The sequence below is a fragment of the Drosophila novamexicana genome, unplaced genomic scaffold (assembly GCF_003285875.2).
Source record: "Drosophila novamexicana strain 15010-1031.04,08,12 unplaced genomic scaffold, DnovRS2.1 tig00001554-arrow-arrow-pilon, whole genome shotgun sequence".
Classification (NCBI taxonomy): Eukaryota; Metazoa; Arthropoda; class Insecta; order Diptera; family Drosophilidae; genus Drosophila; species Drosophila novamexicana.
The window spans coordinates 469,444-483,531 of NW_020824866.1; the positions used below are offsets into that span (position 1 = coordinate 469,444).

The 14,088-nt window shown below is 43.9% G+C and overlaps 1 protein-coding gene across 2 annotated transcripts; it reads left to right on the top strand.

Annotated features, from left to right (window-relative positions):
* The first annotated feature begins 608 nt into the window (after positions 1-608).
* Positions 609-13,053, top strand: LOC115768010 (SET domain-containing protein SmydA-8). 2 transcript variants are annotated; one of them, XM_030712422.1, is made up of 2 exons: positions 609-1,529; positions 12,396-13,053. In XM_030712422.1, the coding sequence occupies exons 1-2, from the start codon at positions 624-626 to the stop codon at positions 12,831-12,833; spliced, it is 1,344 nt and encodes a 447-aa protein (XP_030568282.1). In that variant the 5' UTR covers positions 609-623; the 3' UTR covers positions 12,834-13,053. The 2 variants fall into 2 exon arrangements, with proteins under 2 accessions (XP_030568282.1, XP_030568281.1); XM_030712421.1 differs by lacking the exon at positions 609-1,529 and adding an exon at positions 7,977-9,136.
* The last annotated feature ends 1,035 nt before the right edge of the window (positions 13,054-14,088 follow it).

Genomic DNA, 14,088 nt, shown 5'->3' on the forward strand with positions numbered 1-14,088 from the left:
TTTGTTCGGCATAGAAAATTGCTTAAATGAACTCGGCTTTAAATCTAGTTTATTCCAGGAGCAGCTGCCACACAAGAATAACCCCAAATGAACCACAGCGGAGCACCTGATGCTGCGTATACGTAATTTATGGCCGTTGCGTATACGCAGGGTTTCGTGTTGCAGCGCGTGGGCGGCGCAACAAAAGTGTTGCCTACTTTCAGGCTGACACAAAATACACAGTGTGCTGGTGTGGAGGGAGGAGAGGGGTAGGTAGAGTGTGGTTGGTTGGTTGACGCCGCCAGCGGTGCGGAAAAACTGGAAATTGGGAAATCGGAGCATGGCAACTAATTATAGCTGCCTGTTACGGCCTCCATGGCGAGCAAGCGGAGCGCGCAGAGCAGCAATGAGATGCGGACAATGCTGGGAGAGATGCTGAGAAGCAAACGGCGATACCGACACCGACACCGACTGCGGCAGCGGCAGTGGCAGCGGCATTGGCAGCGGCAGCGATGGCCACGGAATTGGGAACGCGTCAGTTGCGATTCGATTATCGACGGCGCCAGCGTGAGAGAGAAAGCGATTCGATTCGCTACGATTTGATTTGATTCGATTCGATTGAGCAACCGCAGTGTAACGGGGTCATGTCACAGTTGGAGCAGCAGCTCGGGCGGGATGTGCCGCAGATGGCCATAGGCGCCTCCACGCAGGAGCTGGCCGCGCTTATCGATGCGCATCTGGGTGAACTGCGTCCGGCGCAGCCTGCCTGGCGTGTGGCCGACTCGCCCATCTCGGGTCGCGGCATATTCGCCGTGCGCGACATTGCCCAGGGCGAGCTGCTCTTCCGTGAGCGCACGCTGCTCGTCGGACCCACCGCCCATCGTGGACGCAACCTGCGCACCTGCACCCAATGCTATCGCCAGCCGGCCGGCGAGGACAGCGATGCTGCGGCCCTCTGCACCGCCGGCTGTGGCCTGCCCGTTTGCGGCGACTGTGTGGCGTCGCCTCGGCATGCCGTCGAGTGCCAGCTGTTCCGCAAATGGCAGCCGAAGGATCCCAGCCGCATCGATCCGCGCGCCCTGCGCATTCTCAGCGTGGTGCGCTGCTTCTTCCTGAACGAAACGCAGCGCAAGCTGCTCTACGCGATGCAGGCGAACGCGGATCGCTATTATATGCGCGAGGTGGAGCGGGCGGCCGAGTGCTTTGAGCACTTTCCGCGCGAACAGGACATGCTGGAGTATTTCTATCGCACCGTCTGCGCATTCAATACGAACGCCTTCGAGAGCCGCTGCCAGGTGGATGGCCGGGAGGTGGTGGCGCGCGCCCTCTTCCCGCTCGCCGGCATGCTCAACCATCAGTGCACACCGAATGCGGCGCATCATTTCGAGGACGGCGAGACGATCGTGGTCACCGCCACGGAGCGCATACCGCTCGGCGCCGAGATAACCATGTCATACGCCAAGCTGCTCTGGTCGACGCTGGCGCGCAAAATGTTCCTCGGCATGACCAAGCACTTCATGTGCCAATGCCCGCGCTGTCAGGATCCCACGGTGAGTAGGCCAATCGATTTGATTTATCTCTACCTCTATCTGTATCTGTATCTGTATCTGTATCTGTATCTGTATCTGTATCTGTATCTGTATCTGTATCTGTATCTGTATCTGTATCTGTATCTGTATCTGTATCTGTATCTGTATCTGTATCTGTATCTGTATCTGTATCTGTATCTGTATCTGTATCTGTATCTGTATCTGTATCTGTATCTGTATCTGTATCTGTATCTGTATCTGTATCTGTATCTGTATCTGTATCTGTATCTGTATCTGTATCTGTATCTGTATCTGTATCTGTATCTGTATCTGTATCTGTATCTGTATCTGTATCTGTATCTGTATCTGTATCTGTATCTGTATCTGTATCTGTATCTGTATCTGTATCTGTATCTGTATCTGTAACTGTATCTGTATCTGTATCTGTATCTGTATCTGTATCTGTATCTGTATCTGTATCTGTATCTGTATCTGTATCTGTATCTGTATCTGTATCTGTATCTGTATCTGTATCTGTATCTGTATCTGTATCTGTATCTGTATCTGTATCTGTATCTGTATCTGTATCTGTATCTGTATCTGTATCTGTATCTGTATCTGTTATCTGTATCTGTATCTGTATCTGTATCTGTATCTGTATCTGTATCTGTATCTGTATCTGTATCTGTATCTGTATCTGTATCTGTATCTGTATCTGTATCTGTATCTTATCTGTATCTGTATCTGTATCTGTATCTGTATCTGTATCTGTATCATGTATCTGTATCTGTATCTGTATCTGTATCTGTATCTGTATCTGTATCTGTATCTGTATCTGTATCTGTATCTGTATCTGTATCTGTATCTGTATCTGTATCTGTATCTGTATCTGTATCTGTATCTGTATCTGTATCTGTATCTGTATCTGTATCTGTATCTGTATCTGATCTGTATCTGTATCTGTATCTGTATCTGTATCTGTATCTGTATCTGTATCTGTATCTGTATCTGTATCTGTATCTGTATCTGTATCTGTATCTGTATCTGTATCTGTATCTGTATCTGTATCTGTATCTGATCTGTATCTGTATCTGTATCTGTATCTGTATCTTATCTGTATCTGTATCGTATCTGTATCTGTATCTGTATCTGTATCTGTATCTGTATCTGTATCTGTATCTGTATCTGTATCTGTATCTGTATCTGTATCTGTATCTGTATCTGTATCTGTATCTGTATCTGTATCTGTATCTGTATCTGTATCTGTATCTGTATCTGTATCTGTATCTGTATCTGTATCTGTATCTGTATCTGTATCTGTATCTGTATCTGTATCTGTATCTGTATCTGTATCTGTATCTGTATCTGTATCTGTACTGTATCTGTATCTGTATCTGTATCTGTATCTGTATCTGTATCTGTATCTGTATCTGTATCTGTATCTGTATCTGTATCTGTATCTGTATCTGTATCTGTATCTGTATCTGTATCTGTATCTGTATCTGTATCTGTATCTGTATCTGTATCTGTATCGTATCTGTATCTGTATCTGTATCTGTATCTGTATCTGTATCTGTATCTGTATCTGTATCTGTATCTGTATCTGTTGTATCTGTATCTGTATCTGTATCTGTATCTGTACTGTATCTGTATCTGTATCTGTATATGTATCTGTATCTGTATCTGTATCTGTATCGTATCTGTATCTATCTGTATCTGTATCTGTATCTTCTGTATCTGTATCTGTATCTTATCTGTATCTGTATCTGTATCTGTATCTGATCTGTATCTGTATCTGTATCTGTATCTGTATCTGTATCTGTATCTGTATCTGTATCTGTATCTGTATCTGTATCTGTATCTGTATCTGTATCTGTATCTGTATCTGTATCTGTATCTGTATCTGTATCTGTATCTGTATCTGTATCTGTATCTGTATCTGTATCTGTATCTGTATCTGTATCGTATCTGTATCTGTATCTGTATCTGTACTCTGTATCTGTATCTGTATCTGTATCTGTATTCTGTATCTGTATCTGATCTGTATCTGTATCTGTATCTGTATCTGTATCTGTATCGTACTGTATCTGTATCTGTATCTGTATCTGTATCTGTATCTGTATCTGTATCTGATCTGTTCTGTATCTGTATCTGTATCTGTATCTGTATCTGTATCTGTATCTGTATCTGTATCTGTATCTGTATCTATCTGTATCGTATCTGTATCTGTATCTGTATCTGTATCTGTATTGTATCTGTATCTGTATCTGTATCTGTATCTGTATCTATCTGTATCTGTATCTGTATCTGTATCTGTATCTGTATCTGATATCTGTATCTGTCTGTATCTTGTATCTGTATCTGTATCTGTATCTGTATCTGTATCTGTTATCTGTATCTGTACTCTGTATCGTATCTGTATTCTGTATCTGTATCTGTATTTGTATCTGTATCTGTATCTGTATCTGTATCTGTATCTGTATCTGTATCTGTATTGTATCTGTATCTGTATCTGTATCTGTATCTGTATCTGTATCTGTATCTGTATCTGTATCTGTATCTGTATCTGTATCTGATCTGTATCTGTATCTGTATCTGTATCTGTATCTGTATCTGTATCTGTATCTGTATCTGTATCTGTATCTGTATCTGTATCTGTATCTGTATCTGTATCTGTATCTGTATCTGTATCTGTATCTGTATCTGTATCTGTATCTGTATCTGTATCTGTATCTGTATTCTGTATATCGTATCTGTATCTGTATCTGTATCTGTATCTTATCTGTATCTGTATCTGTATCTGTATCTGTATCTGTATCTGTATCTGTATCTGTATCTGTATCTGTATCTGTATCTGTATCTGTATCTGTATTTTTACCTTTGCGCAATGTGGGGCAATAGATACATATTAGCGATTACGCATCTCTCTACAGGTCCGCACAGCCCATCCGGCCATCAATGAATCGGCTTTTTGTTTATATTTAAAACAACCGGCACTTCGGTTTCCAGGTTCATTCAACTGTGCATCCATCCATTTGCCATCTCACCGATTTTATTTGCTTTGAATGCATTGAACTTTACCCCATCCACTCGTGACAACAATAAACACAACGGGTCATTTAACCTAACTGAATCTAACGTAATCTAATCCAATCCAAGCTAATTTTAGCTAACAATTTATGATTCTATTTCCTCACACTTTTCTGTCAAAGTTCATGTTAGCTAATCGGCATTTAAACTTGACAGCCAAATGTCACAATGTTGTACAACAGTGGCAACGCCATGCGCAGGTGGCAACACTTAACGGTTAGGTGTCGAGAGATTGTCAAATTCAAACTCAACTGTCATTCGAAACCGTTTTTCAAACTTGCCAAAATTGTTAAATGTAATTGTTAATGTGGCAACTCTTTAACTTCCACTCGACAAATATTTAACAGCTTGTTTGTCGAGAATTGATGTCAAATTAAATGTTTGCTAAAAGAATAGCAATTGAATTTATCGATTTATTGCGTGTGTCATCTCTAGATTCAAAATGGCGACCAAAAGCTAGTTAACGGAAATGAAACATGGCTTGAGCGTAGTTTCCAAATGAAATGCACTGATTACTTATATCGTGAAATTCCTGTTTAAATCATCCACTAATTAGACGTTTCTCAATGCATTCAGTAAAATTTAAGCATACATATACATACATGCAACAGTTGGCATTGGGCACAAGATATTCGCATTAAGATTCGCTCTCCCCCATTCAAGAAAACGCTCTGAATGACAACTTGTTGCATGGGCTAACGAAATTATTGTGATGTAATCTCTCTCTCTCTCTCACTCTCTCTCTCTCTCTCTGTGTGTCTCTGTGTATTTTGGCCGCTCAGCCTCTCGCTGCTTGCTGCACTTGTTAAATAGTTTGAATGAAAGCGTCACCGCGCTCCCGCCTCTCTCCACGAACCGCGTCACGCTGTGAACCTGTTTTGTCAAGCTGCCTGTCATAGTGCATATTCCTTTGGGCCTGGGCAAGCTGCCAGGTTCACAGCTAATGGAAGCCCAAACTAGTTCAAGTACAAAAACACACTAAAGCGAGAGAGTGTGAGAAGCAACACACACACACACACACACACAAATGCATATATAGTTATACAAGCACACACCCTGCCCATGCACGCACATTCGGCACGCCAGGGGGCGCTGCTATAAATCTCGAGCCGTTGGGCCAGAGAAGACGCGCAAAACTCAACTGACGTGCGTCCAAATCCAACGGCAAAACATTTCAGTTTTGTTGATCTGCCCCATACCCTGTAAAAAGCGTTTACAAATAAAGAGTTGTATTACGTTTTTTATGATGTAAAGTGCAACAAAGTGCTCAGATGCAATGCAGCAATGCAAACGACAATTAACGCTGGTTCGGTTCATGGAACCAGTTCCCTGCCTTTTGGTTCGTTGCTGCTTTTAAGGCAATTCATTTTTATATAGATACATATATATATGTATTTTTTATAGTTATGTCTAGATCTTGAGCTTAGAGGAGCTAAATGAAAGCGCGTTGCAAAGTAAATTATTAAAAGGAATGTGCTGCGTACAGGGTAGCGCCTAGTCGTGCACTGCTGTCGTGCGCACTCTTTTTTTTTTTTTTTGTTTTTTTTTTGTCTATTTGGTTTTTGTTGTGTTTTAAATATACATTTTGTGCAAAAATCTCGACAAAATGAAAACTGAATGACAACTTTTTTTTTGTGGCTTACTTTTGTCTTCGTTTATTTTGTTTCTTTGTTTTCTCTTTTGATGTGTGTGCGTGTGTGTGTAAGTGTGAACAGGGGGGGGGGGGGGGGGGGGGGGAGGGGAAGGGAAATTTTCAAAGTGTGTTTCAATCGACTTGAGAATTTGCCCATGTGCGTTTAAGTGGGCTGCAATTTGTAAAGGTGTGTGTGCGGGTAGGGGAGGGAGGGGGGATGGGGGGTAACGCACGTGTGTGTGTGTGGGTGTGTGTGTTTGGGGTTAAACAAATAAATGGATACATATTCAAATGATTTAGGGCCAGCATTTTGGGTGCTTTTGTCTGTTTGGAGCACGCGGCGTATACGCAATGTATTGTTTTTTTTTATTTTGGTTTTTTCATCGGTGACAACGTGCGACAAGCACCTGGTTCGCGGCGTCAGGTCACGTGCCAGGTGAAACTGCCGCTGATGATGCCATTCGGTCTGGGCGCAGTGTCAGGGACGCGGCACGCAATCGGCTCGGCGATGTCTTAATTTATGTGGCCTCAACACGCGTGGCGCCAGCTGAAGTCCCTAACGCTGGCCACGCCCACACATGCAGCTGACAAAAATGTACATGCATACATGCATACATATGTATTCATGTATGTATATATATGCTGGCTGCGTTTTATACCCTATGCTAGCAAGGGGGCGGGGTATAATGTGCGCATGTGTTGGCAGGCAACAAAGGCTTTGTTCCATTCACTTATAATCGAAATCATGTTAATTTCTAAGCCCAACTCGGAGCTTAATGAAGAGCTTAAGACACTAGACTCTCGCATAGCATACATATGTATGTATAACCATTTATATCGTCACCCTTATCTCTTTTCTTCCTCCACTTCCTCTCGCATTCATGCCCAGCAAATTGCACATGAATCGCACTATAAATAGTTATTCTAGAACGCATTTGCCAAAGTCTGTGTCAATGCGAAGCAGAAGAAGCAGCAGCCTATGGCAGCTGGTATAATTGTAACGGGGTATCGACAAGTCTTCGACTTCGAATTCGAGTGGAAGCCGCAAAAATGACAAGATGTCGCCTGGCTCTTGCCCAGAGCTGTGAGCGGACCGCAGTTTTTTCTCCTGCTTCTTGTGCTTCTTCTTTTTTGTAGTACACGACTTTACGTATTTATAGGCGGCTCATAACCGCAGCGCCGAAAGGGGGGGTGGGCGTGTGCAGGTTGGCGAGGGGGGGGGGATGGGGGGCGCTGGTTTGAGTGTGGTGTACAAATTGAAATGACAAATCGAAGAGGGACAGGCAAAGCGACTGTTGCGGCGTCGAGTGGGAGAGTGAGTGGGCGGGGTGTGTGTGTGTGTGTGTGTGTGTGTGTGTGAACGTCAACACGCCATGTGCTTGTCATGCGTAGTTGTTGTATCAAATCCAATTGAATGCAACAGAAAATTGAATAAGAGTCAAAAGCAAAAGCGTAAGCGGCTTTGCGTGCGCCTGTGTGTGTGTGCCTGCATGTGCATGTGTGTGCGTGTGTAGGTGTGTGTCGCGCCTTGGATAAATCATATTTGTTGTTGTTGTTGTTGCCGCTGCCGCTGCCTCTAATTTGTGTTTTTGTTAGTTGCGTTTAATGCTCTCTGAGGGCGTCGCTGTCGCCAGCGCTGCCGTCGTCGCTGCCGTCGTCGCTGCCGTCGTCGCTGTCACAGTCGCTGTCGCAGTCGCAGTCGCAGTCGCAGTCGCTGCCCAGCGCTCGCCTGTTCTTGTCGCCAGTCGCCAATCGCCAGCCGCCAGCGTCGCCAACAATCACTCGCAAAGAAACGTCGCGTTGCGGAACGCTGCTCGCTAGTCGGTTGCCTGTTTGGCCGATCCTGGCCAGAAAGAGACAGCAAGAGACATAGCAAGAGAGACTGTGTGTGCGTGTGTGTGTGTGTACGTGTGTGTGTGTGCTCGGCAACATGACAGAGCGCATTAATACCACGGCGGCGATGATCGCCCATATGGCGCCCAGTCGGAACACAACGCCCGAGCAGCTGGCCCGCCTTATCGATGTCCATTTGGGTGAGCTGCGCGAGGAGCTGCCCAACTGGATGCTGGCGCCATCGCCGGTGGCCGGACGCGGCGTCTTTGCCACCCGTCACATTGCCGCCGGCGAGCAAATCTTTCGCGAACGCGCCCTCGTCGTGGGTCCAACGGCGCGCAAGGGCTCCCAGCTGAACACGTGCGTCTGCTGCCATCGCCTGCTGGCCGCCAAGCGGTTCCTCTGTCCACATCACTGCACGCTGCCCGTGTGCGCTGATTGCGCCGATTCGGAGGCGCATCGCAACGAGTGCGCCCACTTTCAGCGCTGGCTGCCCAAGGATCTGGTCGAGGAGATCGCCCCAGCTGCTGCTGCTGCTGCTGCTGCTGCGGGCACAACGCCAGCCGCTGAGCAAGCGGATGCAGTGAATCCGCTGTCGCTGCGCATTTTGACAGCGGTGCGCGTCTTCTACCTGAGCAAGGAGCAGCGCGCTCTGGTGGATGCCATGCAGGCAAACGCGGAGCGTGGCTATCGCCAGGAGATCATCAAGGCGGCGCAGTGTTTCCGCAAGTTTCCCACCACAGACAAGCCGTTCATGGATCAGCTGTTCCGTGTCGTCGGCGTCCTCAACACGAACGCCTTTGAGGCGCCCTGCCGCGTCGATGGCCATGAGACCCTGCTGCGCGGCCTCTTCCCATTGACGGCGATCATGAATCACGAGTGCACACCCAATGCCAGTCACTACTTTGAGAACGGGCGGCTCGCGGTGGTGCGTGCCGCACGGGACATACCCAAGGGCGGCGAAATAACCACCACATACACCAAGATCCTCTGGAGCAATCTCACACGCGGCATTTTCCTCAAGATGACCAAGTATTTTGTGTGCAACTGCGATAGATGCAACGACAACTCTGTGAGTAGACACATTTTGGGATCCGTCATCTGTTATCCGTCATTCGAATCCTTATCCTGGATTGACAATTCTGTGAATAGACACGTGCTGTTATCCGTTATCTGTTAACCGAAGCCTTATCCAAAACGATGACCCACTATTGTGAGTAGTTTTGGGATCTCTTATCCGTTATCCGCCATTCGAATCCTTATCCAAAATGATGACCCAGTTCTCTCACGCAATGCAATAAATGAATTGACAATTCTGTGAACAGATTCGTGCCGTTATCCGTTATAGATTCAACGATAACTCTGTGAATAGACTCGTTCTTGTATCTGTTATCCTTCATTGAAATCCTTATCCGAAACGATGGGAATAGTCTCGTTCTGTGCTCCGCTATCTGTTATCCGAACACTTATCCAAAACACTTTATGTCACACTGCGGTAGATTCAACGATTATTTCCTGAAGTACACCTACTTTTTGATTCGTTTCATCAATCGAGACCGTCATTCGCTATCCGAACCCGTATCCGTTACGATGACCACACACTCTGTGTGTAATTGATAACTTTGTGTGAAGAATCCTTCTGTACTCCGTTATCAGTTATCCGCTATTCAAATTCTTATCCGAAACTATGACCAACTGCGATGGATGCAAGGTAACTCACTGGATAAAACTGATTTTTTGATTCGTTGAATAATTTAAAAAAATATATGTTATCCGCAAACGAAGCTCTTATCCGAAACGATGACCCAGCAACTGTTATAAATGTAATGACAACTCTAGGTAGATTCATTCTGCAAACCGTTTCTTCATTAACTGGTTCGTTTGGCATTATCCGGACTCTTATCCGAAATGATGACCAAGTATTTTGTAAGCAACTGCAGCAGACTGAAATCGTTTTATTATTTGACAACTTTTTTATAATATTATAATATTTCATTTATATTTGAATGACAAGTGCCTTTCGTACTAGGTGGCAACTCTATGTTTGCTTCTTCTTCTGGGTGAAAGCTTTACATCTAGTTAAGGAACTGGGCCCGATTTATAGTATTTTGTCAAACTGGATGTCAAATTTGCAGCTAACATCCAAATGTCAAAACAATATTCAATGAATGTGAAAGCTTTACATCTAGTTAAGGAACTGGGCCCGATTTATAGTATTTTGTCAAACTGGATGTCAAATTTGCAGCTAACATCCAAATGTCAAAACAATATTCAATGAATGTGCATGGTAAATACTTTGTGATTTAGAGAAACAAGTCTTTAAGCTGGATAACTATTTTTTAAAGATCCCCACGGAGGTTTGTGTGTGTGTGTGTGTGTGTGTGTGTGTGTGTGTGTGTGAGTGAGTGAGTGAGTGTGTCTAGCCAGACGTTAAACAATTATTGGAATTTCTGAAATGTGAATTGTTTGTGCCTTCTCATGAAATATCTTTGAATAGAACCGAAAGAGTCCGCAGCTGCGTGTGAGTGTCTGTGGCAAATATGTATGCACATATTTACGTATATATAACCCCATATATATTTATGCTTATGAGAATTATAGGTGCGGCCAGGCTCCTACCAAATGTACCTACATACATACACACACATGCATATGTATATCGCCGTTGGATTAGATGAATAATAGCATTTGGCAGCGACATGACAAAAATGCGCTTAATTAGATTAGTTGTATACGATTATTGCATGAACCTCTGCTCAGATGATGCAGAACTGACAGACCCCGCAGACCCCATAGATGCATACATACATGCATGTAGCTCGCATCCGGCGCGGACTCCTCCAACGGGCGGGAACATGAGCGTGAGCTCATTAGTGCAACATGACCAGACCCAGACCCAGACCCACAACTGACAGACAGACAGACAGACAGACAGACAGACAGACAGACAAGGCAGCTGCTGTTGCGGACATGAACGGACATGTATTGCCAATCCCCCCCTCCCACTCCCCCTCCCTCACAGCCGCTGCTCATAGCCGTTTGACAGGCCCCTCCCCAGCCCCCTGCATCGCATTAGCCCAGCCGCTAGACAACGCGGGCGGGTTACGCAAATGCCAAATAGAAAGACAACAGAACCAAAAAAAATAATTTTAATAAATATATATATATCGTATATATATATATTTGCATATATAGTGTGAACAGGTGGACGTCAACGACGTCTTAATGCTCTTTAATTGTTTTTTTTTCTTTTATAATTGGGTTAAGGACACTTTCGCCTCGATGCACATTTGAACCCATTCACAATGGCTCAGCGGAGAGGGGGGGGGGGGGGGGGGAGGGTTTATATTAAGTAAATTGGTATGTTTGTTCTTGGTCTTGGTCTTGATCTTTCGCAAAGACCCCAGCAGCTGTAGAGTAGAGATATTCGATTATTATCGATTTCCTGATCATCAGATTTGGAGAGTCTATATCCGATATATTCCATTCATTTTAACAGAGATTACGCTCTGCTTTAGTATATATACATTCCTGTATGTTATAATTAAGCTCTGAAAATTTCATAAGGATCGAAATTAAGATATCGAAGTTATTCACGAATGTATTGTTCCCATACTCAGTGTGGAACTGTGGGAAGAAGCAGAAAGTGTGTGTGTGTGTGCGAGTGTGTGAATGTGTGTGTGATGATGTATAAACTCACATATATATTTCAAAGCATACACTTTTTACAGGGTATCGACATGTTGGGTGCACAGTCGAAAGCTCTTGTTTAATTTTTCATTAAACTTGAAATCTATTTATTTTTTTCTTGACATTTTTATTATTTCAATTAAGGGAATATTTAAAGTAAATACTTTGATTCCATACGATTTCAGCTTAAGTATATATATTTTATTAAGAAAGTTCTAATGTAATTCAGTAAATATTCTCATATGAAACTTTAAGCTTCGTTACATGACTTTTCAGTCAAATTAACTTGCTTCATGTATAAGAATTTGCATAAGTGCGTATCAAAGTTAACAGTCAGTTTAACAGTCAGTTGAATAGCACTTTATAGGAGCTGTGCTGCCACCTAGCTTTGTATAACTATCTGGCAACGTCAAGGTTTTCAAATTTTGACAGTTAAATAGGAAATGTTAAATCTTTGCTTGAGTGCTGCCAGCTTATGAATATATCCTGGCTGGCGTTGCCAGTTTGTCAGCATGGCGTTGCCACTCTTGTACACGGTTCGCTTTAAAGAGCATATTAACATGAACTTTGCCAGGCAGATGTCAGAGTCAAATGTCATTCAAATATTGCAATGCCTGATTGGAATCGTTTTCTTATTGCAGGAGAACGGAACGTATCTGTCGGCGCTGTTCTGCCGGGAGCAGGGCTGCAAGGGTCTGGTGATACCCGTGCAGACGAAGACCCTGCAGCCGGACTGGCGCTGTCTCAGCTGCGAGAATGTCTTTCCCCACGCCAAGATGGCGCGCTATCAGGACTTTGCCCTGAACACGATCAACAATCGGATCAACACGTGCAGCGTCCGTGACATGATACACTTCATCAATGAGCTGTGCCCGCGCTTCTGTCCGCCCTCCAACTATGTGCTCATCGAGGCCAAGCTGAATGTTATCTGGCGCATGACGCGTCTGGGCGCCGAGCAGTATACCCCGGACGAGATCGCCATCAAGGATCGCTATCGCGAGGAAATCCTGGCCATATTGCATAAGCTCGGCGCCGGCGAGTGTACGCTGAAGAAGCTCATCAACGAGGAGATCCAGTGAGATGGACGCAACAGTGCGTGCTGACAGTTCTTGGACCCCGCTCTGTCTGTGTGTATTTATGTGCGTGTGCGTGTGTGTGTGCATGTGTGTGTGTGTGTTTGAGCTGGGGCAGCTGTCGGCCATGGAATTGTTGTAGCTAGTAGAAAGTGTATTTTTTTTTCTTCTATTTTGTAAACACACTTTGGGAATACAATAAAAGTCCAGTTCTTTAAAAAAACAACATCATTGCGTGGTTCCGCTGTTGTGAAAAAGAGAGAGAGAGGCGGAGACAGAGACAGAGAGTGAGAGAGATAGAGAGCGGGAGAGAGCGAGAGAGAAAGAACTTTGAAAGCTTTAAAGCTGCCTGGACAGTCAGACATTCCTACAACAACTCGGCTGTTGATCATGATCCAGACTACATATGCATATATATACATATATATATATATACATATGCATATATATGTATGTATATATTGTTATATGGCATATGGTAAGTATTTGGCATGAGCTCTTGTACTAGATATGCGTATGCATAAAGCATTGTAATTTGAATGCCGTTGAAATTCGATGCATTTGCAAATTGGTCAGGTAAGAGACTCTCGTCGGGAGTTCCCGACTAGGGGCTACCCTGCAATCTCATCTCTCCCTCATCAATACGCGATCGTTTGCTTCGATAGCCATTGTCCGTACGAGTCGGTAATGATATATAATTAAAAAATTTGACATTATTTTGCCGTGATATACAAAAAAAAAAAAATCATCAAAAAAATGCATGCCAGAGTTGGTTTTTTGTCAAAAACTTTGATGTAAGCCACCGATATTAGATTCAATTGATTTCCAATCGATAGTAGGGCTCCGTACGAACACAAGGAGGTATAACATTCCAAAATCAGACCTTATATTAACTGGATACATACCAGATATATGAATATATAATATTCTAGAAGCAACATGTCAAGTTGGGTGACTCTAGCTCTTATAACTTACGAGATTTGTTCAAAAAACCGGATTTCGATAACTTTTGCTTATCGATTACTTGAAAACGAAGCAACTTATCGATTATCGGAATTATCTCTAGCTCGTATCGAACAGACAGACTGATCAAGAACATATATACTTTGTGGGGTCGGAGATGCTTCCCGCAGCCTTCGTGTATCCATTTCTGATGGGTTCAGGGTATAACAAGAAAAGCAAAGTGAAAATGAAAACTCCAATCAGATTGTGTAAAAAAATCAATTGTTTTATATTCTTTAATGGCATAACAAATATCATA